This window comes from Taurulus bubalis (assembly GCF_910589615.1).
Source record: "Taurulus bubalis genome assembly, chromosome: 7".
Lineage (NCBI taxonomy): Eukaryota > Metazoa > Chordata > Actinopteri > Perciformes > Cottidae > Taurulus > Taurulus bubalis.
Window position 1 is genome coordinate 13,525,956 of NC_136595.1, and position 27,854 is coordinate 13,553,809.

The 27,854-nt window shown below is 42.7% G+C and overlaps 1 protein-coding gene across 1 annotated transcript; it reads left to right on the forward strand.

The window, feature by feature from the left end:
- Positions 1-812: 812 nt before the first annotated feature.
- tprb (translocated promoter region b, nuclear basket protein) lies at positions 813-27,823 on the forward strand (the record flags this gene model as incomplete). Its single annotated transcript, XM_079221256.1, has 51 exons — positions 813-963; positions 1,366-1,470; positions 1,570-1,643; positions 2,307-2,403; positions 2,489-2,592; positions 2,752-2,916; positions 5,211-5,303; positions 5,455-5,535; positions 5,884-5,971; positions 6,122-6,262; positions 6,357-6,460; positions 6,846-7,043; positions 7,312-7,419; positions 7,536-7,762; positions 9,345-9,508; positions 9,659-9,801; positions 11,062-11,210; positions 11,293-11,455; positions 11,592-11,726; positions 11,807-11,947; positions 12,181-12,349; positions 12,792-12,958; positions 13,155-13,307; positions 13,439-13,555; positions 16,418-16,621; positions 16,802-16,989; positions 17,118-17,265; positions 17,486-17,623; positions 17,948-18,079; positions 18,205-18,335; positions 18,470-18,680; positions 18,836-18,982; positions 19,248-19,446; positions 19,571-19,764; positions 20,374-20,447; positions 20,654-20,847; positions 21,063-21,353; positions 21,694-21,848; positions 21,946-22,026; positions 22,207-22,383; positions 22,504-22,659; positions 23,872-23,965; positions 24,593-24,738; positions 24,924-24,989; positions 25,086-25,177; positions 25,423-25,532; positions 25,673-25,771; positions 25,970-26,120; positions 26,489-26,604; positions 26,724-26,819; positions 27,687-27,823. The coding sequence occupies 51 exons, from the start codon at positions 813-815 to the stop codon at positions 27,734-27,736; spliced, it is 7,077 nt and encodes a 2,358-aa protein (XP_079077382.1). The 3' UTR covers positions 27,737-27,823.
- Between the last annotated feature and the right edge of the window lie 31 nt (positions 27,824-27,854).

A 27,854-nucleotide genomic window follows, 5' to 3' on the forward strand; every position in this document is an offset into this window, starting at 1 on the left:
TCTGGTACTGTGCTCTTTGCTGTTTTGTATTATATTGTTTGTAATCATATTTTAATATAACTGGAATATGTCAGAGGTCAATCTGCTTGGTCATCGCTGGACTTTCCAAGATCCCAATATGCTTTGCTGAATTACATCCTGCTTCTAAGTGACACACACAGTACATTGTGTGCCGACACACACTCAGCTGTCTTTTAGTATGTGTTGGCTCCATCTGCTGACAATCTTTGACTGTATTGCACGAGTCAACACTAGAGGTTAACATAGAGGACAAATCCCCATTGCTTTTGAACTTTTAAGTTATTAAGTGATTACAAGTAATTCATCCTTATCTGTAGAATAACTGCATTGATTACAAGTGTATTCCTCGCCGTGTAAACAGTACTATAACAAAAAAAATATGAAATCCACTTAAAGTTAAGAGCTGTCTTTCAATTAATAAAAGCTTAAAGGTAAGTGGACACATCATTTCATACTTAGGGTAGTGGTTGACAACAGGAGTGTCTCCCTCACAACAACCTGAGACGTTTTAAGTCAGAGGAAACCAACTAGTAAGTGGACCAAGAGTTTTAATACTGTACCATACAATTTAAATACTGTAAATAAATACATGTTTTATGCAACATGCATTGGAGTCTTACAAGAAAGTCCCTCGGGAACATGTTTCAGTTGTGAAGGAGCTCTGTATGAATAATATTGTGCAGGTATTTGCAGGTTACAATCATTTCTAAGAAATACAACTCCCATAAGGCATCAGAAGCAATGGTGGACTCAAATGTCAAACTGCGCATGCTCGTACCGTTGTCGGAAAAATGGCGGCACTGCTGCTGCAGGAGTTGGAAGGTTTCGAGCTATCAAAGCTACCAAAAACCATTCAAAACAAACTCGAGAGGGCGTTTTCGGATCAGCAGTATGAAATCGATTATCTAAAAGCACAACAGGAGCAATTTCGCGTTGACAGCGGTAAGATATTGCCTAGTATTGTGTCAGCCATCGGTGCTAAGTGCTAAATGTTTTGCTTTGCTCGACATCATGCTCGCACGCTGGTGAACGGGACAAAGTACCTATAAGTTAATAGCTTTGCTAAGAGCTTACTGGGCGATTCATTTCACTTGGTTCATTATTGTACATGTCTACCAACTACTGTGGGGGTTTGGGCGAAAGCTGCAGCTAGCTGTTAGCTAACACTGCAGGTTAGCTGTGGACACAACTTGACGCTAGTGTTAGCTTAACTAGCAACTTCTTGAGCTAACTGCAGCGTCAACAAGATGACATTAAAAAATAAACACATACCGGTAAAGCTAATGAACACCAGTCAATTCATCATGTTAACGTGTTGTGTATGTGCCGACCCTCTTCCTACAGAACAACAATTCTTTGAAAAGGTGAAACAACTTGCTCAGTGTCAAGATGATTTTTTGTCTCAGACTCAAGAACATCATAAACTCAAAGAGGAGTTTAAAAAGCAAGGTAAGAGTGAGCGTATTGGTGTATTGTATACGGTTTTGATTTGGCTTCTCTAGATAGCGTTGTTTCATGGTTTGCTTTACTTTAACTCTCCCTTTTTAGAGGAGGATCTTATACGTGTGCGTGAGAAGAACAGAGAAAATGAATCTGCACAAGCGAGGCTGTCATCTGAGCAGGTACGAAACACAATCAGTCATACATGTTTGGTTATATTCTAAGAACAAACTGTCAAATGTTTGTCAGTAGTGGTGGATGTCTGCATTTGACTCAATCAATGTATCTGCTAAGTATAGTGCAGTTTTCAGTTTATTCCAAATGTTAGACTTGCCTACATTTGTTAGGGTTAACCCAGCATTGTATTTGTATTTTAACAACCCTCTGTCAACACATTGATTTGAAAAAGTTTTCTTCAACACAATGTTAACCTCTAAAGTAATGAGAAACCATGGACTTGTATTTGTACGGTGCTTTTCTAGTCTCCTGAACACTTAGAGCACTTTTTACACTACATGTCATTCACCCATTCATACACTGATGGCAGGAAATACCATTAAAGGTGCCACCTGCCCATCAGGACTATCTAACATGCACACACTGCAAGTAAAGCCTATGGAAGCAATTTGGGGTTAAGTTTCTTGCCCAAGGACCCATCTTCTGATTGAAGGACGACCCGCTCTTCTACTGGGCCACAGTTGCTGTGTCTGAATTTCCGATGACGAGATAGTTTAACTAAGGCTTATATTGATGTCGCCAAAAATCCAGATATAATCTGCAAGTTGCGTTTAGTTTGTAAGCAATACCAGCCAGCTACGGTTAAATAATGCTACTTTTTTTTTCAGAGTTTGCTGGCGAAGGCCAAAGAGGAACTGGAGGTAGAAAAGCGAGAACTTGTGCGAACACTGGAGAGGAGATCCTTGGAAGTGGAGCATTTAAATGGTATGGACAGATGAATTGGTCTGGAGACAATTGTCAAAACCTTTTATTTCTGTTAGTACATGGTTTATTTCTGTTGCTTCCCCAGATGACTTCAGGCAACTCAATGACAAAATGGTGGAGGTTAACACCTCTAAGATGGCCCTGCAGATGAAGTTGGATGAACTTGAATCGGCTGAAGTCAACATTAAAGTGAGCTAAACTATTGATTTGAATAGTATCTTTATCAGATTCGTTCATAGTGGGAGTGACTTTATACACAGCTATTACCCAATACTATACTGCAAACATGTATCCTTTGTTTTACCCTTAAACAAGTACCTGAATAAAGTTGTTGGTTTGCCGTTACAGTACAAGGAGAAGCGTATGAAACAAGAGAAGGAGCTGCTGAATGACCAAACATCTTGGCTGAATAAAGAATTGAAAGCTAAGAGTGAGGAACTGCTGTCCCTTTCCAGACAGAAGGGAAACGAGATACTAGAACTGAAATGCAATATGGAGAACAAGGACGATGAGGTATGCCTCTTTATTTAAATAAAAGTGTTTTATAAATTACATTCCGACGGCTCAGGAAGGGAAAGCAGGGCCTACCCCAGGCTGTTCTCAGCAGGGGGGGGGAACTGCTGACCCGGACTGGGGACATCGTCGGGCGGTGGAAAGAGCACTTTGAGGAACTCCTAAACCCGGCTAACATGTCCCCCGGAGAGGGGGCAGCGCCGGAAGACTTTGGGGTGGTTTCTCCCATATCCCTGGCAGAGGTCGCTAAGGTAGTCAAAAAGCTCCTTGGTGGCAAGGCGCCAGGGGTGGATGAGATCCGCCCTGAGATGCTGAAAGCGCTGGACATTGTTGGGATGTCTTGGTTGACACGCCTTTTCAGTGTCGCATGGGGGTCAGGAACAGTGCCCATGGACTGGCAGACCGGGGTGGTGGTTCCCATCTACAAGAAGGGGGACCGGAGAGTGTGCTCAAACTATCGTGGCATCACACTGCTCAGCCTCCCGGGAAAAGCTTATGCCAGGGTGCTGGAAGGGAGGCTCCGACCGCTTGTCGAACCTCAGATTCAAGACGAGCAGTGCGGATTCCGTCTCGGTCGTGGAACAGTGGACCAGCTCTTTACCCTTGCAAGACTACTGGAGGGGTCCTGGGAGTTTGCCCAACCAGTCTACATGTGCTTTGTGGACTTGGAGAAGGCTTTCGACCGGGTCCCTCGGGGGGTTTTGTGGGGGGTGCTGCGGGAGTATGGGGTGCCGGACCCGTTGGCACGGGCTATCCGGTCTTTGTACGCCTGCAGTAGGAGCTGTGTTCGTATCCTCGGTAGTAAGTCAGACGCGTTCCCGGTGGGTGTTGGCCTCCGCCAGGGCTGCCCTTTATCACCGGTCCTGTTCGTGACTTTCATGGACAGGATATCTAGGCGCAGCCAGGGGCCGGAGAGGATCCGGTTCGGGAGTCTCGGGATCGCCTCTCTGCTGTTCGCGGATGATGTGGTCCTGTTTGCCTCCTCGGATTGTGACCTCCAGCATTCACTGGGGCGTTTTGCAGCCGAGTGTGAAGCGGCAGGGATGAGAGTTAGCGCCTCCAAATCTGAGGCCATGGTGCTCTGCCGGAAACCGGTGGATTGCTCCCTCCAGGTGGGGACAAACTGCCTACCCCAAGCGAAGGAGTTCAAGTATCTCGGGGTCTTGTTCACGAGTGAGGGTAAGGTGGAGCGGGAGATCGACAGACGGATCGGTGCGGCTGCAGCAATAAAACAGGCGCTGTACCGGTCCGTCCTGGTGAAGAGGGAGCTGAGCCGGAAGGCGAAGCTCTCTATTTACTGGTCGGTCTATGTTCCAACCCTCACCTATGGTCACGAACTCTGGGTCGTGACCGAAAGAACGAGATCTCGAATACAAGCGGCCGAAATGAGCTTCCTCCGCAGGGTGGCCGGGCTCACCCTTAGAGATAGGGTAAGGAGCTCGGACATCAGGAGGGAGCTTGGAGTCGAGTCGCTGCTCCTTCGTGTCGAAAGGAGTCAGCTGAGGTGGTTCGGGCATCTAGTCAGGATGCCTCCTGGACGCCTCCCATTAGAGGTTTTCCAGGCACGTCCAACTGGTAGGAGACCCCGGGGAAGACCGAGGACACGCTGGAGGGATTATATCTCCCGGCTGGCCTTGGAACGCCTCGGGATCCCCCAGAATGAGCTGGAAAGTGTTGCGGGTGAGAGGGAAGCCTGGGTCGGCCTGCTGAACCTGCTGCCACCGCGACCCGACCCCGGATAAGCGGCTGATAATGGATGGATGGATGGATGTTTTATAAATCTCAATGTCATGGAGGAAAACGCTATGATGGCAGTAGCAACAAATACGATTATATGGATAGCATGCCAATATTAGAATTTGTCAAATTACATTAACATACACTTACATTAATGTTATCTGTTTGTCTGAGCACTTTATCTTATACTTAATTTAATACCCCATTGCACTGTTGCCGTTTGCCGATTGTTGTTTGTCTCGTCTAACATCTCATGTCTAATGTATGCACCTTCCGCCTAGAAAAATTCCTCGTTTGTGTAAACATTCCTGGCAAATAAACGGATTCTGACATTAAATGTAGAGCAGGGGTGTGACGCTCCAACCATAGACCAATAGTTGTGTACCTACGGTAATCATATATGGGTACTTTGTAAACAGTCACTTACTGCCGATGCTCTTGCTGAAAGCAGTTTCTCTTTGTATTGAGTTAATTTAAGCGCTTCCTTATAGTTCCTTAGTTATAAATGATTTCCATCATCCATTAGTAATTACTTCTTTTTTTTTTGTGACTTGAAGTTGAACCGACTCCAAGACCAAGTGGCCAGTTTGAAGACTTCAAATGAAAACCTTCAGAAACGGAATGAGGACATGATTAGCAAATTGAAAGAAGTATGTTTGTGGTATTTCTTACAGCCTATCTCAAGTCTTTTTGTATTCTTATTATACTATATTTATATTATCCAGCAAAGTGATCAGTATTGTAGCACTCAGTATGATGTTTAATCATTTAAGTGCGTGACCTTGTCTTTGCTCATTCCAGGCCAGGGAACAACACGCCACCATGGAGGAAAAGTTCAGAAATGAGCTGAATACCAACATTAAGATTTCCAATCTATACAAGGTATGTGTATGTATAACAGACAGCAAGCTGATGGGGTGTTCAACTACGTACCACCAACGCATTTATTCCCATTAATTACTTCCAGATTACGTCCATGGAGTGTCACTGTTTCACGTTTTCAGAATATGCCAGCGCAACTCAAATGTTTTGGCTTATTTATTTAGTTGAAATTTGAGGAGTGACATTTAATTAGTCTTGAAGACAAAATAAAATGCCAACTGTTTCTTTCATCTCTTTATATTAGTGTGCTTTATAGTTAGTGACTGAAATGATTCACTGTATGTCATAGTTAAGTTGCCATTATTTTGCCAACTCTATCCCTATTATTGTTGTTGTTGTTGTTGGCAGGGAGCATCAGCGGATTCTGAGGCAAAAAGTGAAGAGCTGAGTCGGGCAGTGGAGGATCTGCATAAGCTGTTGAAAGACGCTGGAGAAGGTGCAAGTCTATGACAAAGTCACCGCAACGACCATTTTCATTATTTTGACCTTCTTTTGAGAAAGTCTGAATATGTTTGTTTAGTTTATATTTTAGTCTCCTGTTGTTGGTATCCCCTGACATTTGCTCTGTTTAATCTTTACGCCACAGCCAACAAGGCCCTTGAAGAGACATTGCAGGAGATGAATGGTGCCACAGACAAGAGTGTGGCTGAGCTAAAGGAGAGGATCCAGAGTCTTGAGAAGGAGTTGGACAATGCCAATGAGCTGCTATCAAGTTCTAAACTTAGAGGTTTGTTCGGTTGATTCTTGTACAATATCAAGCCTGGTGGGGATTTCTTATACAAATGACCTGTGAGCCTTCTTGTACTTTTTTAAATATCCAGGCCCTATTGGTACAACATCTATGATCACAGAAGAGCAAATGACAACAATGTCTCCAACGGCAGCGGCTGTATCAAAGATAAAGCCCGGCATGAAGCTGACAGCGGTATGTGCAACTGAATTTGAACACCAAAATGAATATTATAACCCTTGAGTATTTGGATATTGGCCTGAGGGAATGCCTTGTGGAAATTAGTTTTAGTTTGATGATGGGGCACAATAGACTGCCTCGGTGCATTTCCAATGTTACGTGATGTTATGCAGTATATAGACTATATTACGGGTAAGCTTATGCTTTGGGTTAATTTGGATACACCTCAGTGTTGGCCAACTGCATTTCGAGTGCACCATTAAGGGACAGTTTTTCGTATTTTCTTAATGATTGTTGACTTGTTTGTGCCACTTGCGCAGTAAACAGTTTTGAATCAACAGTGAACACTTCCCCTCTTTAACTATCTTATTTTGATATGAGATGTAATTTGCATTCTCAGTTGTACAGTGCATACGTGGAGAGCCAGGAGCAGCTGCAGTTGGAGCGATTGGAGAATAAGCGAGTCAACAAATACCTGGATGACATTGTGCAGGAAGTGGAGGCAAAAGCCCCAATCCTCAAACGTCAGAGGGACGAACATGAGCGCATGCAGAAGTCAGTCGCCAGCCTTTCTGCCAAGCTGGAGCAGGCTGTTAAGGTGGGTAATCAGACAAGTTGTGTGTTCTATTAAATGGGATTTTCCATTTAGATTACATTTAGTTTGTCTGTGTTGACATTACATATGTTTTATAGTTCGCAAAATGAATGAATGAATATGTAAATGCACTTCTCAGTGATGACAAAGTGGTGAAATTAGACTGGTTAATTTGCTTATTTGGAAACTGGTTAGTAAAGACTGCATTTCCTAATACCTTCCTCACTTCCAGTTGACAAATGTCGATGTTTTTCTTGTACTTTTGATACAGGAGGTACATCGTCTGCAGAAGGAAGCTGATGAAACCAACAAGCGCTCCTCTGTCCTGGAAAGGGACAACCAGAGGTGTGAACTGCAGCTGGGAGACATGGCTCAACAGGTGGGTGTTAACTCTACATCCAGTTTAAAGTATAATCCTGGTTATTTCTATAATTTATATCATCCCGATTTCTCCAAATTCTTATTTTCTATGCCATCCTTGGTCTTTCCTGACAGGTGCGTGTGCTGCTGATCGAGCTGGAAGAGGCTCGTGGAAACTATGTGCTTCATGAGGAGGAGGTGAGCTCAGCTGACGTCAGCAGCACATCAGAGGTGATCAGCCAACACTTGGTGACCTTTCGCGGTGTAGAGGAGCTACAGAAGCAGAACCAGCGTCTTCTGTTGGCCCTCAGGGAGCTCAGTGATGCCCAGGAAAAAGAGGAGTTTGAGGCCACTGGTGATAAGTACGTAAAGATGTGTGGTGATTTTTATTTTGGTTTCCCCTTTGGTTTCTTGTAGTAAACAAACTGAATCAGGTAACTGTTTGTGATGACTATCCAAAATCAGTGATTTGGGGGAAAGGGAATGCTCAAGAACAGGAGTCTCAAACTCAATTTCGCTTGGGGCCACCGCTGGTATTGTGATCTCATCGGAGGGCCACACAGAAAGCGCAATCCTTTTTTTACATTCATAACATATTTTCATCATTAAAAAAGGCAACCAGCCATTTCTATACATTTTTATTATCGTTTTTAACAGTGCAAATATATTTTATTTTTTTAAATAACTTATTGAAACTGCACCGAACCAACAAATGCAATCCCTGAATACATTTGTACTTTATTCTATTTCTTGCCAGACACCTGGCAGTGCTTTTACTCACAGAGCTGAGCCACATTGGACCTGATCGAGGTCACAGTAGAAACCCTGAGTACAGCTTCACGATAGGCATCACAAAGCCTGGACCTTTACTTGCATTTATTAAAGTTCAGTCGAGAAAGGTTTCTCACAGATATATGCTTCCAAAAAGGTACATTACCCGACTGATCACTTTTGTCTGCTCAGGCACGGATGGAGGCAATTCTTTCAGAAATGGTCCAGTCATGTCTGGCTTTCCTTGTGGCTCTGAACTGTTGCACTGCAAGTCAATAAGTTCCATTTGTAACAGACTCGGGACTGAGAAATGACTTCATACTACAGAGCAAGCTTCATGGGGTGTGTGCACATGAAACATTAATATTACAACAGTTTTTGTTTTCAAACAAAATTTACTATATATTTGAGTCAAAATATGTTCTATAGAAAAACAAACTATTTACAATGTTTACACAATGTGCATGTTTCAGTTTTGGTTTTTCAAGAACAGTTTTCAGAACAAGAACAACATATGTACATGTGTACTATGTACTCTGTATGTATGTGTACACTATGTACCAGCGCATGGTCGTGTGTCGAGTAGCGCAGAGTAAAACTGAACAGCTGAGCGGCAAGGTTTTTTATTCTTCTCAGGTGGTAGTGTGTTGTCTGTCTGAATAAAAACCAGTGTATCTTTGTAGCGTATGTGGGTGGGTAGGTCCTTAGGGATTTCACACAAAATGTCAACTGACACCTGAATCGACAAATCACGGTGAAAGGTGGAGGACACAGCCGCCTCAGGCTGTGTGCTCCTATGAGAGGCACGTATGATCACATGGAGAATTGGGGCGGAACCTCCCGACTTTAGCGCATCCAACAGCAGCTGAATCTTTTTTCTACTTCGTTTTTTCACCGAGCTATTAATAGAAACGTCCAGTAAACGTTATCTTACCGTTATCTTACCGCGCGCGCAGACCTCAGAAAAACGCGCGGGCCGCACTAACGCTAAACTTTGTCAATTAGGGGGCCACAAAATATTGGCCTGCGAGTTTGAGACCCCTGCTCAAGAGCAAGAGTGCCAAGCGTTACAAAAAAAAAATATATATATATAGGTTTTAAATTCATAAATCTATTATCACAAGTAACCAAAGATGTCAAACTGCTACGGCTAAAAAAGATGATCTGTTACAGGCGGGGTGAACTGCAGCAGGGTTTCAACAAAGCCCAGCTTGAGCTGGAGTCCCTGAAGGAGCAACGTAGCCAGCAGGTCAAGACGACTGAGTCCATCGCGAAGCAGAGGGACATGTACCGTGTGATGCTGGCTCAGGCAACCGGAGTCAGCTTCCCTCAGCAGGGTAACAGACACAAGATAGTTATAATATGTACATGCACATTTAACTGCTTCAATTATGGCACCACACAATTTAAAGTCTTATGGTAAAGGCTTGCAGTGTTTTGGGGATTCTTTTTTTATTAGGCTAAACTGTTGAGTGTTTTTCTTTAAGATACACAACCCGAGGAGTTTGCCCTAACCTCCACCCCGAGACGCTCACCTGCAGCCATTCCCGCCACAGGAACGCCCACTGCACTCGTCTCCATGGCAACGGAGTCTTCCGAAGCCTTGGAGGCCAAGGCAGCTTTGCATCAGGTGAGAAAACATTGAAATAAGACATTTGCAGATGTATTAATCTCGGCCATCCAACAGTCACCCTGTGGTTTATGTCAAGCAGTGCCCAACACGAGTTCCATGAGAACCTTTAGTTCCAGGTAGGATTTTGCTTGATGGTTATTTTACTATAAAGCACTAATGTTAGCAGCTGTCCAGACTTCTGCTCTGGCAGTTCTAACTATCGACACCTAACTACATATAAGGAGTGGACAAGTGGAGATTTTATCCAACTTGTATTTTAATTAAAAAACAAAACAAGTGGCCGAAATGAGTTTCCTCCGTAGGGTGGCCAGGCTCCTGTTTATATTTAAGGGTTAAGATCTACATGTAGAAAAAAAGTGTATTCTCCAGTTAATTATAATCTATATAGTTATGCGGTTATAATCGCTGTCACACAGAGAGAGGTGTGCATGTTCAGGTTTACCTGGTGGAAAGATTATTCCAGTGTTCTAGACTAACAGTGACGTTTCCTCAAAGTAAAGTAGCATAACAGTGACATAATATGGTCAAATAAAAAGGCTGGTACATTATACATATTATGGCATATGTGTAATATTATGTAGTGAAAAAACAGTAGTAGCAAAACAATATTCAGTATAGTACAGCAGTATTGCATATTGTAAGTATACCAGGAAAAAGAGAACTTTCATGTGAAACTCAGCAGTCTATTCTTGTTCTTAGAAATGAAGGCTATTCCATGCCAGAAATTGCGAAGTTCCTCCGGAGGCTACACCAGGCATCCAATAATTAGTATGCATTAACATTATCCACTACGACCACCCACGTCACTGATGAGCTTTGCTCACTTGTTTCCCATGTCTGCCACTAGATGGCAATGTGGCTATATTGACAGATCAGCGTTTACTTAAATAATATGCCCCAAATACTCACTTTTTTGCTAATGATGCTAGAGAATGAGTTGGAGTGAAATGAAGACAAAGCACAACAGTGACAAGTGGGCAAACAAGAAAGAAACTAAACTGACAACAAATTAATTTTATTTGGTTCTTTTATTGAAAGGTCATCAGAAAACGGAATTTGGTGGTTCAGTAGTGATGTGTACATAGTTGCATTATATCTAGTTTTCACTGAAGACCAGTGATTAACCTTTGACAGCAGTCTCATATGAATCAGTCAAAGGCTAGTGTAACCTGTGTTTGTTGTCCCTCCATTAAAAAGGGTATTTCTCAGACAACAATATCTACACTCTGTTGACACTAAATGAATGTCTGATTGCAGTTGCAAGAAGTATTTTCTGCCTATAAGAAGGAGCGTATGGATTGCAACAAGGCCATGACGGCGCAGAACGAGAAGCTCCAGGAGCAGCTCTCTGACCTCCACTCCCAGAATGCTAAGATATCGACCCAGCTGGAGTTTGCCTCGAAGAGGTAAGTTAGTTTGAGAAACCTCCTTCTGCTTCACTGAACACCTAATGTGTTGGAAATAAAATGTATGTCTCCACAATATCAGGTACGAGATGCTTCAGGACAATGTTGAGCGCTACAGGACAGAGATTGCTTCCCTCAGAGAGAAAGGGCAGAAGATGGCCGCAGCCACACAGAAGCATGAGCAAACCATCCACACTTTGAACGAGGATCTGAAAGCTGCCAAAGAGAAACTCACCATGGCTGAGGTTTGTCATTTGTCATTTTATGATTTAAATTTGTCCTAGTGATGTTTGTGGCCAAGTTTGCTGCTTTGCATTTCATCATCATCGTGATGGAGGAAGTGCAGTGGGGCATGATTTGGTTTTGTTTATTTCCGCTTAGGGCCATGCTGAGAGCCTACGTAAGGAGAGAGACCTCCTGAAGCTTGTGGAGTCTCAGCTGAATCAGGAGAGGGAGTCGATCCTGAGCCATCAACAGAGCCAGAACCTATTGATGACCAACCTCCAGGCTATTCAGGTAATCTAGAAGTATGCCATTTGTCACTCATTAGATCTCACACACAGACGGTTCACATTATAACTGCTGTGTTCTTCTAGGCCACTCTTGAGCGTTCAGAGACTGAGACGCATCAACGCCTAAATGGCCAGTTGGAGAAGCAGGAACGAGAGATCTCCCAGCTGCAGAAGAGGCTGGAGCACGAGGTGGAACAGCACCACCTGCTCAGCAGAAACCAGGACGTAGGCATAACATTGAATGGTTGCCCATCTGTTTTCTAGTGTATATGATTTTTCCACCTCAATCATGTCTGACTTGGTTATGTTCAAAGGTGTTGTGGTGTACTGATAAATCAGTACTATTTTTTTTTTTTTTTTTTTTTAAATGTAATCTTGAACACACCCCAAATGAAGCAAAAGCATTCAGACACAGAAATAACAGGATTGAACCGTTTGCTTACTTCTCAATGTCACAGATCCAGCTGATGGAGGCAAAGAGGCAGCTAGAGCTACAAGCACCAATACACCAGAGGACCAAAGAGCTGCTGAATGCTGCCGAGCTGGAGCTCAACACCCTCAGGCTGCAGTTGGGCAGCAGCGAACCACGACACAGCCTGAGCGCTCCCTCTACACCCATTATCAGAGGTTGGCATGAACACACTTACAGAGCGACAGACAGACATATGTAATACAACAAAAACAATACAAAGAGGAATTCATACATGTACACATTTAAATGTATAGCATTTCCACTGGTTGTCATCAAATTCCTTGACCACAAAAAGTTAAGCAAACTATTTTCTAGGTTGACATCTTTGCAAGTCAAATTGTTTATGGCTTCTCATAAACTCTCGGTCTGTGTAATTATTGTGCACTACAATCACCATTAACATGCTAGTTTGCATTTCTTTTGGAAGTTAATTAGAGTCGTTAAAATAATTGTATTTTACAAACATGACTTATTCGGTCTAGGATGCTATAGTCTCACACACTCATGTTGTTGTAACAGTTTATGAGACGGGGAGGCATACTAATTGTACTGTTTTCAAATGTAATCTTTTCTGCCACTGGTTCTTTCTGCTTTCAGGTCTGCCGGGGTCAGATCACGACAGAGAGGACTTACAGGGCCGTCTGCGGCTGGCTGAATCCCGGGCCGAGGAGCTGGCAGAGAGCCTCAGGGTAGCCTCCTCCAGCGTGGAGCAGTACAGGGCCATGGCCCAGAGCCTGGAGGAGTCTCTGGACAAAGAGAAACAGGTGCAAAACAAACCCAAACTGCCCGTCAGTGTTCCGCCTCTCATAAAACCATTGATTAAAACTACAAAATCGCTGAAGATAAAAAAAAATTAATAAAAGGGCTACATTATGTACCTTTCCCATTAAACCAAGCTGAGTTTGACAAGTTGTTGGCGTGCCTCTTGCCAATTAAACAAATTACTTTTTTAATCACCAGGTAACAGAGCAGGCACGCTCATCCATTGAAGCTCGCATGAAGGAGGCTGAGAAGCAGCACTGCCGGCTGGAGGAAAAGCTTCTGGAAGCAGAGAAGGATAAACACAATTCAGAGGAGCAGAAGAGGCGAGCCCTGGCCTCACTAGAGGAACAGGTATATTACATTTTCTTCAAGAATTTGCACTTCACTGTAGTTTCCCCCTCCACATTTTATCTTCTGAGCACTATATTGTTGGTCAGTTTATAAAAGTAAAGAAAACTTTGTTTTTGTTTCTTGTCTGTTAGATGAGCAGTCTGAGAAGAAGTCTCAGCAGCGTTCAGGCAGATCACCAGGCTGTGCTACAGCGAGTGGCAGTCGCTGAAGCCCAACAGCAGCAAGCTCTACAAGACAGCCATGAGCAGGTAAGAAGCTGTCAGAATTTAATGTAGAGGAATTAGGGATGTACACGTTTGTCTCTTACTGATAGGTGACCCATGTTAACGTATCATTAACTGACTAGATTAGTGCCTTGGGTGCTGTCGTTAAAAAGCTCCAACAATAAGGGACGCTCAAACGCCATCTGCGGTGTAAAGTGCAAAACGGCCAACTCTCCCGCATTCACCCAGTAGAATTAGCAGCCATGGTGTTGTCTGCATTGTTGTGGACACATGTAGCCACTCAACCCTTAAGTCTACACAGTTTGCCCCAGCGTAACGTTAGCGAGTGTCTGGTCAAGAGAGAACGAGAGTTTGTGTGTGACGATGAGTATGAAGCCAGCAATAACGGTATAGCAGTGCTGTGTGCTGTTTATTTGTCAGTGAATTAATGCTACAACTCTTCCTGATCAAAGCAGAGTTCACATGTTTTGCTGGTCATCTGCTAATTAAAGTGAAGAAGGTTTCGCCCTGATGATAGAAACCACTTTGTTTGAGGGTCACTTAAGATTGGCTGACTTTTAGGGTGGACCAGCTATTCTCCTGACCAATCACTTTTTTGTCTTGCTCAGCTTTTATCATTTTAATGTTTCTATTAACGGTTTAACTAATAACATTAATCTGTCAAAATGTGTATTGTCGGTTAACTTTTAATTGTTAATTTCCCGCAGTGGAATATGACTATGATCAGTTATAATTTATCATGAAAATGTTTCTGATCAGATCTGCAAACTTGTCGCTTTTTGGCGATATTCGCCGTTTTTAAATCAAAATTTGTCATCCATGCGAATCGTGTAGATCCGACCATTTTGTTTGGGGCAGGGGGTCAACTTGCCGGCCAGCGTTTCTGAGATTGAAGTGTGACATGGTGAAAAGGTGATGTTGTGCTTTACGCAATAAAACGTCTTTGACGTGTCGAGTCTTGGCCAATCAGTGTCATGCTGCGTTCCCACAAACGTCGGAACATCAAACGCCATCGTATCTGGCTTCATAATATTATCCATGGTCCCACAACTGCGTCTGAATGAAGCCGCTACCAGCGCTACTTCAGGTGGACCGGCTGCAGTATGATTCGGCAACGACAGGATGGCGGTGATGACGGGCGGAGCATCTCAACTCACGCGACTGAGGCAAATTATTCGTGCCGCCCGCCAGAATTTCGCGTTCTTCGCAACCATTCGCGGCTGTGCATTGATTTGGCATGTAATCTACTCGCGCGAATAATTCACAACGCTTTTGGTCTGAACAGCAGCATCAGTCAGTTCGCAACATCTACTGCTGCAGAGAAAAGGAAGCAGGAGGTAGAGGCAGAAAAGACTGCAAGGAAAAGGCACATGGCTAAGCAGTGCAAACGAGTCCTTGAAGGACTTGTTCAGGCCAAAAAAGGAAGTTGGTTCATGAATGACTTTAACCATATTGTATATAATGAAAATGTATATTTGTTGTTGTTATTATGATGAGGGCCCGAGCACTGATGTAGTCTGAGCGGAGGACCTATTATTAAAATGTGTGTTTACTAAAATGTGTGTTTACTAAAAGGTGGGTTATGTATGAAACCTCAATCCCGTATTGGTTCTGCCCAAATGTTTATTATGATTACCATGCGTGTTTCTGCGCAATCTATGTTATTAATCAGATTAGTTTAGAATTTGTCAGAACAATCAAAAGACCGTAGTTATATATGTGGTGTGGCAACTAATGATGGGTATCGTTTGGGTTTTTTCCGATACCGGTGCTAAACCGATACTTTTAAAACGATAACGGTGCCTGAACCGATACTTTTTTTTATTGCCAAGGCAATTTTTTTTCTTCAAATTGAACAATATTATTAACTGTTTAAAGTATACTATAGATATATATATAAATAAATACATATAAAACACACTTCAAACTACAGCTTCAAACCTTTTAACTTCAAACTATAAAAATATATATTTAAAAAAAGAACAGACACAAGCATCATGGCCTGATGGGATCGTGTACAACAGAACTCAGAAACTGTTGGATTCTACAAACGGCTGCTTTACTGGACTACACGTCATCATTAATATCAACTGGAGAGATTTGTTCCATCAAGCCGAGGACGGACGTTCAAAAGCTCGTGCTCGTGTCTCCAGCGATCTCTGTGTTCACGCGCTGTGTGTGTGAGCGCTGGAAGCTCCGCCCCCTCGAGCCCCGCTCTGCTTGCAGGCAGACAGAGAGCAGAGCAGCAAGTGAGCTCTGATCCGCGCTATTTTAATAATCGTTTTTAGCGTGCGGGCACCGCGCTACCTTTTTAGTATCTATATACCGTGCAACTTTACAGAGTAGTGTAAAAAAAACAGTATTTAAATCGGCTCGGGCACCGGAAGGAAGCACCAAAATCTGCGTTGCTTTTCGGTCCGGTAGGTTCTCGGTACCCAACCCTAGTGGCAACCAAACGTTGATAAAATCAAACTGCGTTATGAAATATCGCTCTGTACAACTTATGCATTTAAACCAAAAATAAGCTGTTTTATTGAGAGCAGAGGTTCATTACTTTACGTCTTGTTATATAATGTCAAACAAAAATAGGTCTCCCTTTTCTGATTACCTCTCTGTAAAAAAAAAAAAAAAAAACCTGCCATTTCTATATCTCTTGGACATCTAGAATCACTTTCAACCAGATGTCATGATGGACGGTGAAAGCACTGAAATGTATTTTTCACTTTTTCCATCTAGCAAGTTCCAGAACCACCCACAGTTATTTTTTTCAGTAGAACAAGCTTATTCCAATTCATTAGTGCAGCTCCAGTAAATAGTATTCTATTGCAACAAAATTAACACTGCACTTGCATTGATTGTGTCAAAATCTTCTTTCCCATTTCTCAGGCTAAACTGGCAGCTGAAGCGCAAGACAAGTATGAGCAGGAGATGATTCTGCATGCAGCAGATGTGGAGTCCCTGCAAGCTGCTAAGGCTCAGGCCGTGCAGGCCGTTGAGGTCAGGCACCAGCTGGATGAGAGAGCCCAGAGAGTCGGTGCAGAGCTACTGGAGGCCAGGGTCTCCTGGGAGGAGCAGGAAAAGATCCTTAAGGTGATTTGATAGAAGTACTGGTGATGGCAAGACAGGATTAGATATAATACATTGGAGACAAGAGCCCAACAAAAAATATTTATTTCAGAGCCATTTTAATTTATTTGTTTTGTTCAACAACTCATATCTAAAATAAATTTAGAAATTCTTTCAATCGTAATATCTTTGCTCACATTATAGGAGGAGATGTCAAAGATGGAAAGCCGCTATGAGGAGTTGCAGAGGCAGAACACCCTTCTGCATGAGCAGATCCAGACAATGAGCAGCAAGCTGGCTGACAAGTTGCAGCGTGCTGCCAATGAGAGTCCTTTGAACATCTCCCTGACTGAGGAGGGCAAATCTCAAGACCAGGTCCTTGAGATTCTCAGGTAGTGCTTGTTTATGTCAAATCACATTATCCTTTCGTGAAGTCGAGAAGCTTTGCAATTATGCTGCTCCCGGTGGTCCTTCCACGTTCTCCACTATCTTTGATACCCTTGTTTTTTTCCCATCAAAGGTTTGTGCGTCGAGAGAAGGAGATTTCAGAGTCTCGTTTTGAAGTTGCCCAAGGGGAGAGTTTGCGTTACCGTCTGAGGGTGGAGCATCTGGAACGAGAGTTGAAGGAGCTGCAGGACAGCTTGAGTGCTGCAAAGGAGAGGATGCAGGTGTGTATAAGGTGTATATAAGACAAATCTTATATGTGAATTTTCATTATCATCCAATTGAGTTGGAAGATTGTGAATTTTTTCTGGACATTTCATTGATTTGCTCAAAGTGCGGTCAAGAACCATTAACTTCATGAAATACATGAGTCTAACATGACCAGTAGGAATCAAACTTGGAGATGTCACATGGGAATAAAAGCCCAATGCTAATCCTACTTAGGTGACGGCAAAGACCTTGGCTCAGCATGATGAACTGATGAAGAAGACTGAAACAATGAGCATACTGATGGAGACTAACAAGATGCTGCGAGAGGAGAAGGACAAGATGGAGCAAGAACTGCACCAAACCCAAGCTAAGGTATCGGTTGCATTTTATCAAAACATTTAGTTTGTGTTTAATTTAATGTGCACTCCTTTTGATATGCAATCCTCCAATAATATCCTTTATTTTTCCAAATTAAGGGAAATTATACACTTGGGGTTTTTGTAAACTTTTAATCACTTTACTTAGAAAATGAAACTTTCCTGAAAGAGGACATTAATGCTTGTGATTCGTTCCAAACTCAACCAAAAGGAAACACAGTAATTCAAAATTATTCTTCCAAGCTGTTACTTTTTCAAAAAGTATTCCTGAGTGACCTCCAAATCCAGAAGTTTTCAGTTCATCTTCTGTGTATTTCAGGTACAAAAGCTGGAGTCAGACCTCATGCCACTGCAGCAGGCCAACTCTGAGCTGAGTGAGAAGAGCGGTATGCTGCAAGCGGAGAAGAAAATACTTGAAGAGGAGATCAAGCGATGGAAAGCTCGGACCCAGGTCAGTGAATAATGCTGCTCGAAGGAGAGAAATACATCTGCCATCAGAAAAACCGAAATGACTATTTATTCCTAATGTTTTATCATTTCTCACCACTAATGCACAACCTTTTCTCATTATTTTAGTATTTGGTGAGCCAGCAAAAAGATTCAGACCCAGAAGAGTACAAGCGTCTGCACTCTGAGAAGGAGGGCCATCTCAAACGCATTCAGCAGCTCACTGAGGAGAGCACCAGACTTAAAGCCGAGGTGACCAGGTGAGGCATTATAAATGATACTATTGAATTTGTATTTACCAGGATATTAATGTTTTCTCCCATATTGAACCCTACCAGTTCTTTTTCTGTCACTTTAGCATTAATTTTCACAATCTCTTAATTTCTGTCTGTAGGACCAATAATCTTACGACATCTCTGCAAAGCCAGATACAAAACTTGCGTGACAATATGAGTAAGATAACTGATGAGAGGAATAAACTGAAGAAGGAAGTGGAAACCAAGAACCAGGAGCTCCAGGAGAAAGTGCGAACTATCACTCAGGTCAAGAAGATTGGACGCCGTTACAAGACTCAGTATGATGAACTCAAGTTGGAACATGACAAGGTGAGAGCTCAGTAGCTTCTCACTGCTTTAGTCTTAATTCCGAGTTTGATCAAATTGTATGGCTGTGTTGTTCAAGTCAATCGATTTTGAACAGTTGCCCAAAGCTACCTCTGTTGATTACAGCATAATTATTATTCATACTGCGTTTCCTCCAGTTGGTAGCCGAGGCCGCAGCAGGCCCATCCCAAGAAGAGGAGGCTCGTCAAGCCTCAGTTCAGGAGCTGCAGAGCCTCCGAGATTCTCTGAACCAGGCAGAAACCAAGACCAGAGAGCTGGAAGGACAGCTGGAGAACATCAACAAGGTCAGACTACAAGTCACAACAGTTTCAGCCAAGACCTTTGACTAGACTGTTAATTTTAGACTTGAACTAGTGTTCATAGACTTCTCTCAAGGAGGGAGTCCATGTACACTGATCAGTTTACACAATCATATAGCTTGCATAGTTGTTATATCATTAATTATTGTTTATAAATATTCTTGAAAAGAGGCAGTACAGTGTTCTCCAAAATATGCTTTCCTTTTTATATTAACATTCATTGGTATCATGTCTTCCTGGCCTGTGACAGGTGGTTACAGAGCGTGAGACTGAAGGGCGTAGTGCCCAGGAACAGTCGTCCAGGCTGCAGACAGAGCTGACCCGGCTAAGGCAGGAGCTGCAGGATAAAGCTTCTCATGAGGACACGCTGAGACAGCAGATGACTGACAAAGAAGACAAGACCAGGAAGGCCATCGTTTATGCCAAGCAGAAGATCAACCAGCTCGCGAGTGAGAGGATCTCCCTCATATTGCAACCAATAGACCGATGATAAAGCTCCTCTGCTATTTGCCCTCATTGTTCTGTTGCTTATTTGTTTTATTTGAATCTCAGACTAAAATGATTTATGTCCAGGCACCAAAGACCAGCTGCAGAAGGAAAATGAAGAGCTAAAGCAACAGCGCGAGGAGCTGGAGGTGCGAGTGAGCGCTCTCAAGTCTCAATACGAGGGCCGTCTGAGTCGACAGGAGAGAGAACTGAGAGACCTGCGAGGTCAACAGGAGAGGCAGGAGCAGAGAGATGAGCCACCTGAGGCGGGTCCCAGTAAGGTGAGTCTGCTTTAAAGTTTTCACAAGCCAGGCTTTTGTCTATATTTTGTACTGTCAGCTAAAGTTAAGCATATTGCAATTGGTAACATGGAGTGCAATGAATAGCAAAGTAGATACTGTTGAGCTTCACACAATGCAACATTTGCAGGTTTTCTAAAACAAACATACAAACTGTTAACCTAAAAACATGAACTTTTTAAAGTCTGTTTTTCTCTGAACATGTTAAAAAAGGCTGTTAAGAGAGAAGAGGTGACACCTTTATACCAACAATGTTATGGTTTACAAATGAAGTCATCTGTAAATGTTTATTTTGCTGGCAACCTGGCATCAACTTTTCATCAAATTATCTAAACTGTTACTAGAGCCAGAGATCATTTGTGCAGAGTTTCTTGCTTCTACATACTCATATGGAGCAGCTGCTCCTCTGTGGGCAATGTCTTGACAAAGATATTTGCGAACTTAATTAGATTGGATCAGAAAATGGCAACTTCCTGAGGTCTAAAAAAACATCAAGTTACATAGTTGCAAGCTTTATGAATCTACAGTATCATGCCTCGGCATCTTGTTTGGTTTCCATCATAACTTTTGTCTTTCTGTCCTGATTTTCAGACCCAGGAGCAGCAGAGGAGCACAGAACAGAGGCAGATCAGTCTGAAGACGACCCCAGCGGCAGACAGGGGAAGGTATGATACCCAACCACTAAAACTGCATATTAGTTTATAAGTTTCCACTGCAGTGCAACATGCATATATAGTATAAGTGAACACACACTTTTTTCTGCAGTTCTGAATCCTCGTTAGCACACTTGCTGAGACTTGTTCAAGCCTTTTGTATTTGAAATCTTCATAAATAGGGCCATTATTCATGTCCTGATCTTTGTCTCAATCAGTGCCAGCACATCTGAGCCTCCAACTGCTAACATTAAGCCAACACCTGTGGCTACATCAAGCAAGCAGCCTGTCAATCCGGGGAACAAACCCACTCCGAGAGCAAGCATCAGGCCCATGCTTACCCCAGCTACTGTACCCACCCCAACTCCCACGGCTACCGTCATGCCCACCACACAGGTGGAGACTCAGGAAGGTAAGTTTACCAAAAGACTCAAGCTTTCAATGTGGGAAACCAGCCAAATGAGTATTGTCCCTCAAGATAAATGTTACAAGTTATTCTAGTAAAGGTATTGCTTCACAAAGGACCTTTCCCTGTGTTTATTTGTGTGTGTTTTAAGTGTTATTAATGCAGTTACAGTCTTAATGAAAAGCTGAATCTGTTTTACACAAACTTAATTTCCCCTACAGCCATGCAGTCTACTGAAGGCCCACCAGTGGAGCATGTGACTGTGTACGGCAGTGCCAGCGGCTCGGTGCGCTCTGCTAGCCCCAACGTCCAGACCACTTTAGCTAGTCCCATGCTGACCGTGCAGCAGACCCAGACGCAGACCACAGCGTTTGTCCAACCGACTCAACAACAGACCATGACCCACACAGAGCCAGCCAATCAGGAGCCACTACCCATGGTCATTGAGGCAACACCGAGCTCGCAGGTGGAATGGCCTTCAACGTCCTCCTCTTCCTCTGTGTTTGGAACTGGTAAGAAACCTTTTTGAAAAATGTAGATGTTTATATGGAATAATAATACCTGTTTATAATAATGGCTTATTTTGGGAAGATATTAGGATAGATATGCATTTTAAATAGATACTGCACAGGTGTATTTATGTACATATTGTAATTACCTAGATTTAACACCTAAACTCATGTTTTGCAATTGGTGATGCTCATTTTTGGAATTGTGTCATATAAATTAGGAATATAGTCTTGCTGCTACAGATTAAACAATGATGGGTTCCCTTTTATTTATGTTTTAATCGAGCCACCATTTAGCCATGGTGTGGTTTTAAAAGTATTAGTTTCATCATGCTGTATCTAGTTTCAGCAACGCCAGGAACCTCCTCCATGTCAAAGAGGCCTCGTGAGGAGGAGGAGAGCGCCACCGTGGTCACTGACACAGAGTCCACACAGGAGGATACCGCCAGGGCGCCTATCCCTAAAAAGCTCCGTATCATCCAAAGAGTGGATCCAGAGGTGAGAATAGGGAGAAATCTTAATGAGTTTTTTTTAATTATCCAAAAACTGGTAGTTATGTCATGACCTTCATGTCGGTGATATGTGTTCTCCTCAGGAGGAGGTGCTGGTGGAAGACAGTGCTGAGGCTGAGGGGGTGGTGCTAACAGACAGTCAAGACGGTGCAGAAGCAAGCCAGGCAAGCCATCCCCTAATAAAAAAATATGAATTATTAAATTGTAAAGAACTCCAGGGCTCAGTCGGTTATTACTTCTTTGTACTACATGTCTCACACATTTTCATGGAAGTCGTTACTGTTCAAAGAGTGTAAATGAGTAGAGTGCATGTTGTTCATGGTGTCCATTGTTCTACCCTCCAGACGGAGGACTTTCCAGTACTGGAGGAGGGAGATGAGGGTGCAGCCTCCCAGTCCATCATGATAGACCAAGAGGTTACCCTGACTCAAAGTGATGCTCCTCACCAGCTTCAGCAGGAAGTCATCGTCATAGTAACGGACACAGAGAGTGATGAGGAGGATGACGAAGAAGAGGAGCAGGTAGGGACTTATGTCAAGCATTTTAAAATAGTATAAAGTGGAATTGGACACCAGGCCCAGAATTGGTCTTTTAAAAGATGTCTTGGGTTCCACTAATGATTTAATCACTGCTCGATGTAGGACTACGAGGAGGTGGAAGACGATGAGGATGAGGAGGAAGATGAAGAGGAGGAGGAGGAGGATGAGGAAGACGACGGAGAGATGGGGGAGGAAGGAGAAGACAGTAACGAGGGGAGCGGAGACGGCAACGAGGTTTACGAAGAAGACGACGCAGAGGTTCGAGTCTGACACATGTATTCAGTTAAAACATTGACCTTCTCCGCACCCACGCACACAACTTTTGCATCCTGTACAACACGTTAACCCTTCCCACGCTTTCAGCGAGAGATTTATGTGCATTTTCCAGCTCACACACTCAGTTTTTCCACAGTCTCGCTTCAGTTGCTTTTTGTCCCAGTGTCGTAACTTTCTGTCTGCATGAAAGCTGCGTATGTTGAGTTTAGAGGTTTACCTTTTGACTTGTCTTGTTGCACATGTTCTGAAGGATGAGTCAGTGTCTGCATTAACTGTAGATGTCATTATGAGACATTTTAGATGCAACAGAGGGGTCGTCCTCAGCAGATAACCAGTTTGTATAATATTTCCAAGCCGTAATATTCCTAAAATGTTTCTAGTTGTTTTTAGTAAGCTGAATCCTGTAAACTTGGATGGAAAGTAAAAAACATCAATACAAATCAGAGATGATCACTGAATATCTATATAAAAAAACTAACTAAACTAACACATTTAAGTTATTCTGAAATAATACAAAAATTATTTGGCGACTCTTATTGTTGAATTAAAATCTTAAAATCATACCCACTCTGTATAAAGAAAAACTCAATGTCCTCAGTATAATAAAAGGGCATGTAAAAGTAATTTCAGGCTTCCCGCTGATCCTTAAAAAGGCTTAAAGTTGCTTACAGCTGGGAAGTAGGTTTTTTGATTGTAAAATGAAAAATGTTCCCAGGTTTTTGCATTGTAAAATCTCAAAATGGTATTTATTTTATTTATATATATATATATATATATATATATATATATATATTTCTCCCAACTACCTCTTGCGTCACGCAGATCCTGAATTAAACAGTAAAACATGTTAGAAAAGATTGTCTGATTTGAAGTTGTTTTTGCCTGCTGACTGTGGGTTCTGTATGGGTCCTCAACCTTTGAGACTAATGCACATCGAAGGACAGTAATGTTTTTTACTCTCAATTTCTGGCCTTTTCTAAAGGGCATCTTTGTCCATTATAGGGGAAAAATGTAATCATAATCTCTATGTGGTCCTCTGCCAGTATACCCTGGCATCTATAGTGTGTGGGAACCATCCCATAACATTTTTGTACTTTATTTGTCCCTGTTGAACTTGTTTAAAATCTCCTTGAGGTTCCCGTTTCTCTTACCACCTATTCTCTTTAATATTTCCTTTGTCCTTTCTTTTCTCAGGGAGCTGATGTAACAGACCCGGGCACAGAGACAGAAGAGAGTTTGGGGGCGTCGGACTCCACCCAGAGGCCAGCCGATTCCCAGACACCTAGCTGTAAGATCCAGGAAACCTTGTCAAATTCACATACGTAGATCCATCTCAGACTCTCCACATGCGCTCATAAACTGTCCCGCCACTTAATTAGATTATCAGACACTCGACGGTGACTGAAAAATATGTAATATGTTGTTGTCTGTTTGAAGGGATGAGTGGTGCGTGTGTCTGCCAAAATAAAGGTCCTTTCAAACAAGGGTTTCTTTTCTTTGAAAACTAATACTATAATAACAATTCTAGTTATTTAGTGACCTCATATCACTGGGGGGAACAATTTAAACTCGACTTTAGTACGTTAGACCGACGAGGATCTCATGATTAGGAAAAACATACAATAATGGTTTCATTAGGGAACCAGCCCAATTTGAAACAATTTAAAACGTACAAAGTGTGCCACACATTAATTTCCTCTCTACAACTGTTCACCTTTTTAAAAAAGTTTTTTCATTTCTCCTGACCAAATGTTAGCTCTGCTTTTTTCTCTGTGAATTTTAGATTCCAGAAATGATTTGAATAACAAGTCAATTGTTTGGGTTTTCATGAGTAGTTTTCTAGACAATTCGTTCTTATCTAATGTCTTTTCAAATCAGATGGACCTCTGTTTATTTGAGTAATCTACTGTTTCAGTTGACGGCAGTACAATGGAGGCCTACTCAACAGAACAACCTATCACAAGCTCGAGTACACGGATGCCCCAGTCGCCACGAAGACCAACACAGCTGCCCGCTCGCCTGAACATTGCCCCAGAACTGGGACCACCTGCTCAGGTCCAGGTATGAAGGAAGAGTAGTTTGAACCTCAGAAAGAAAAAGATAATTTAAAATGGCACAAATACCAGCATTACTTTTTTGAAGATGTGCTATTTCTCTGGTCTTTTAAATTGTGTATCTCTCTAAAGTCATCTCGATGTGTAGATCACAAGCTCTGCTAATCAATTCTGTAAAATATAACTTCACAGCGTGTCCCTGTTCGTCGTCAGTCAGTTGGCAGAGTCCCACAGCTCACCGGGGTGCCAGTCAGTTCTGTAAGTCTGTTCATTACGTCATTTGTACAAATGTCAGTCTGAAACTTGTACTCCCTTGTTTGTATTCAAGACTTCCTGTCATCTCTTCCTCTGCAGCACCACTTCTTTGATGATGATGACAGGATGGTTCCCAGCACTCCCACTCTGGTGTTGCCACAGCGCTCTGATGGTTTTGACCAGGCGATCCAGTAAGTCTCAGACCAGGAAGTCAGAATGCCTGTGAAATATGTATAAGTGACTATTAAAATGTTCATACAGGTCTCTACATTATGGTCTTGGACATGCACATTTTGAATTGTATTCAGTCAGGGGCTTAAGTGAATTTTGAGATATTAAATAAAAGGGGAAAAAGTGAGGGGGAAAGCGCCTAAAATACCTTGGAATGCCATCACTGCTGTCTTATGGCTCTGAATGACTGTTGTCTGTTTGTCAGTTCTCCCCAAGTCGCCGGTGTGCCTCGGTTCAGGTTTGGTCTTTCAGACGACGTACCACAGACCAGCTCCTCCTCACACTCGGACCTGGGACAGCTAGCCTCACAAGGAGGTACTCCACCCCCACATGTTGTGCAGAGTTACAGTTTATGTAAAACATTATGAAACACACCACCAGCTAACTGCAACAGAAAGATGATTTTTAATTCCCACAGAACATTAACGTTTTTTTCATTTTTTACTCTTCTTCAGGTCTTGGGATGTACGAAAGCCCCTTGTTCCTAGCGACTCATGAAGAGGAGTCTGGTGGACGCAGCGTTCCCACCACACCGTTACAAGTTGCAGCACCAGGTAGCTGTTTGTTTTTGTCTCATACTGTCTGATATGAAGGCATCTGTTCCGTTTATCTATCCACCCGCCCCTTTCATCAACATACTCCGTTTACAGTTTCTGAAAATGGACAGTAAGCAGAATGGAAATTGTCATGTTTTGGCCCGTTACCATATGCTACAACAGAATCAGTGAGTGTATCTTGTTCTGCTCTTCCAGTAACTATCTTCTCAGACGTGGCTCAGTCTGACACCACCAGTGAAGCCTCCCAGTCGGTTCCCATGGTGAGCACATCCACACCAGGCCTGGTTGTACCAGGAGCCGCAGGGGAGGACAGAGACGACGTCTTCCTGGAGCCGGACACTGATAGGTGAGGCTCACTCCTCTCTGCTTTCTGTCAATCTTTCATGTGTTTTTTGTTTGCTGCTGCTTTTTTTTCTGCTCTCTTGGAATTCAGATTCACAAATGTTCTCCTGCCTTTTAACTGCAACATTCATTACTCGTTCCCATGGAGGTTCTATGCCTGATGTGAAATCAATGTATTTAATTTATTTACTGAAAGTCTGTTGTTCTCTCCTGTTAGTATTGAATCAAATACATTAGCAGGTTTATAAAAAGTGCATCTTGTGATTTATTTTCTTTTCTTGCATTCATGGTTTATAAAAGTGATTTTAGGACTACATGACCTGATCAATTTAATCAAATCCAATGCATGTTTTGTTGTGCCGTTTATTCCAGGCCCAGTGCAGAAGTATCGGTAGATCCAGTGGTCTCGCAGGGAGAGGAGCCAAGTCAGCAATCTGACAAGGCCTGCCTCCCCTCCACCAGCCAGGAGCCCTCCTCCAGCTCTGCAGGTATAGTGTAGCCACGTGGCTGTGCAGACTGTGGCTGTGCAGACTGTGGCTGTGCAGACTGTGGCTGGCTGTGAATTTATCTCCTGTTTTTTTAATTGGTGTTTTGTTTTTGTTTCTAGATACAAGCAGTGCACCACATAGACCCTCTAGACCTGCATCCAGCAGACAGCTGCAGCGCTGGCCAGAACACCGCGGTGGCCGCATGAAGAGAGGAGGTAATGTTTATACACACACACACAGGGTGGCGATGGCACTAGTTTTGTGATGAAGATGCTCTTCACATTTTGATTGTGAGAACGTTGAGCAGCTTGTCGTATCAAACCAGTCTTGTTAGACGATGCCAATAAGTTTGCTTCAAAACACCAGCATGCACAATGTGTTGCTGTTTTACAGTGTTTGTATTGTCACATCAAAATCGGCAGCCTGTAGGGTGTCCAGCTGGCCTATGGGCTTAAGTCTGATCAGGGACTATTCTAGCACATCATTCCACATCTCATATTCTGTCGTATAAAGACCTCAAATGCAGAAACAAATACTGAAGTAAAAATCAGCAGCATAAACCCAGTGGAATCACACTTTGTGTCACACACTGTGATTCCAATAAACGGCAGGCTTCAACACATTCTTCTGAAACATACTGCCATTTATTATAAATCAGATTTTTTTTTATAAGATAATATTAATCCTATAAAATGTATATTTTGGAAGTTGTATGCCTGAAAAATAACAACTTAAACTGATTGTCTCTTTATACACTAACTCATCATGCACATTGATTGCAGTGCACCATGTTTTTGCTTACAACTTACATTTTCTGAATGACAAAAGATAAACTAAGATAATCCTTTATGCTGACCAACAGTCATAAAGTGCACACAAATCCTGGTAAAGCATTTGTTTCATTTTAATTACCAGTCATACCATTTAAAACATTTTGGTGTGTTTTATAATTCAGTTTAATGTTTAACAGAAGAAACACTCATTGTTTTACATTTCATACACATTTTATACAGCCACTGTACACAATGTTTACGTCAGTATAGAAGGCTGTGATTAAACGACAATATTTGATCTCCCAACAGGTCAGGGATTTCCTTCTCGGGGTGTGCATGGGAGACGATTCGCGAGATGAAGCGCCAGTCCGAAAACGTGGGAACCGTGACGGAAGTTTTCCAATCAGTCTGTTCAAATTCTATATTCAGCTATGATATGTTCGCTTGTTCTGGAGCCTGTTTTTAGTTTTGCTTTTG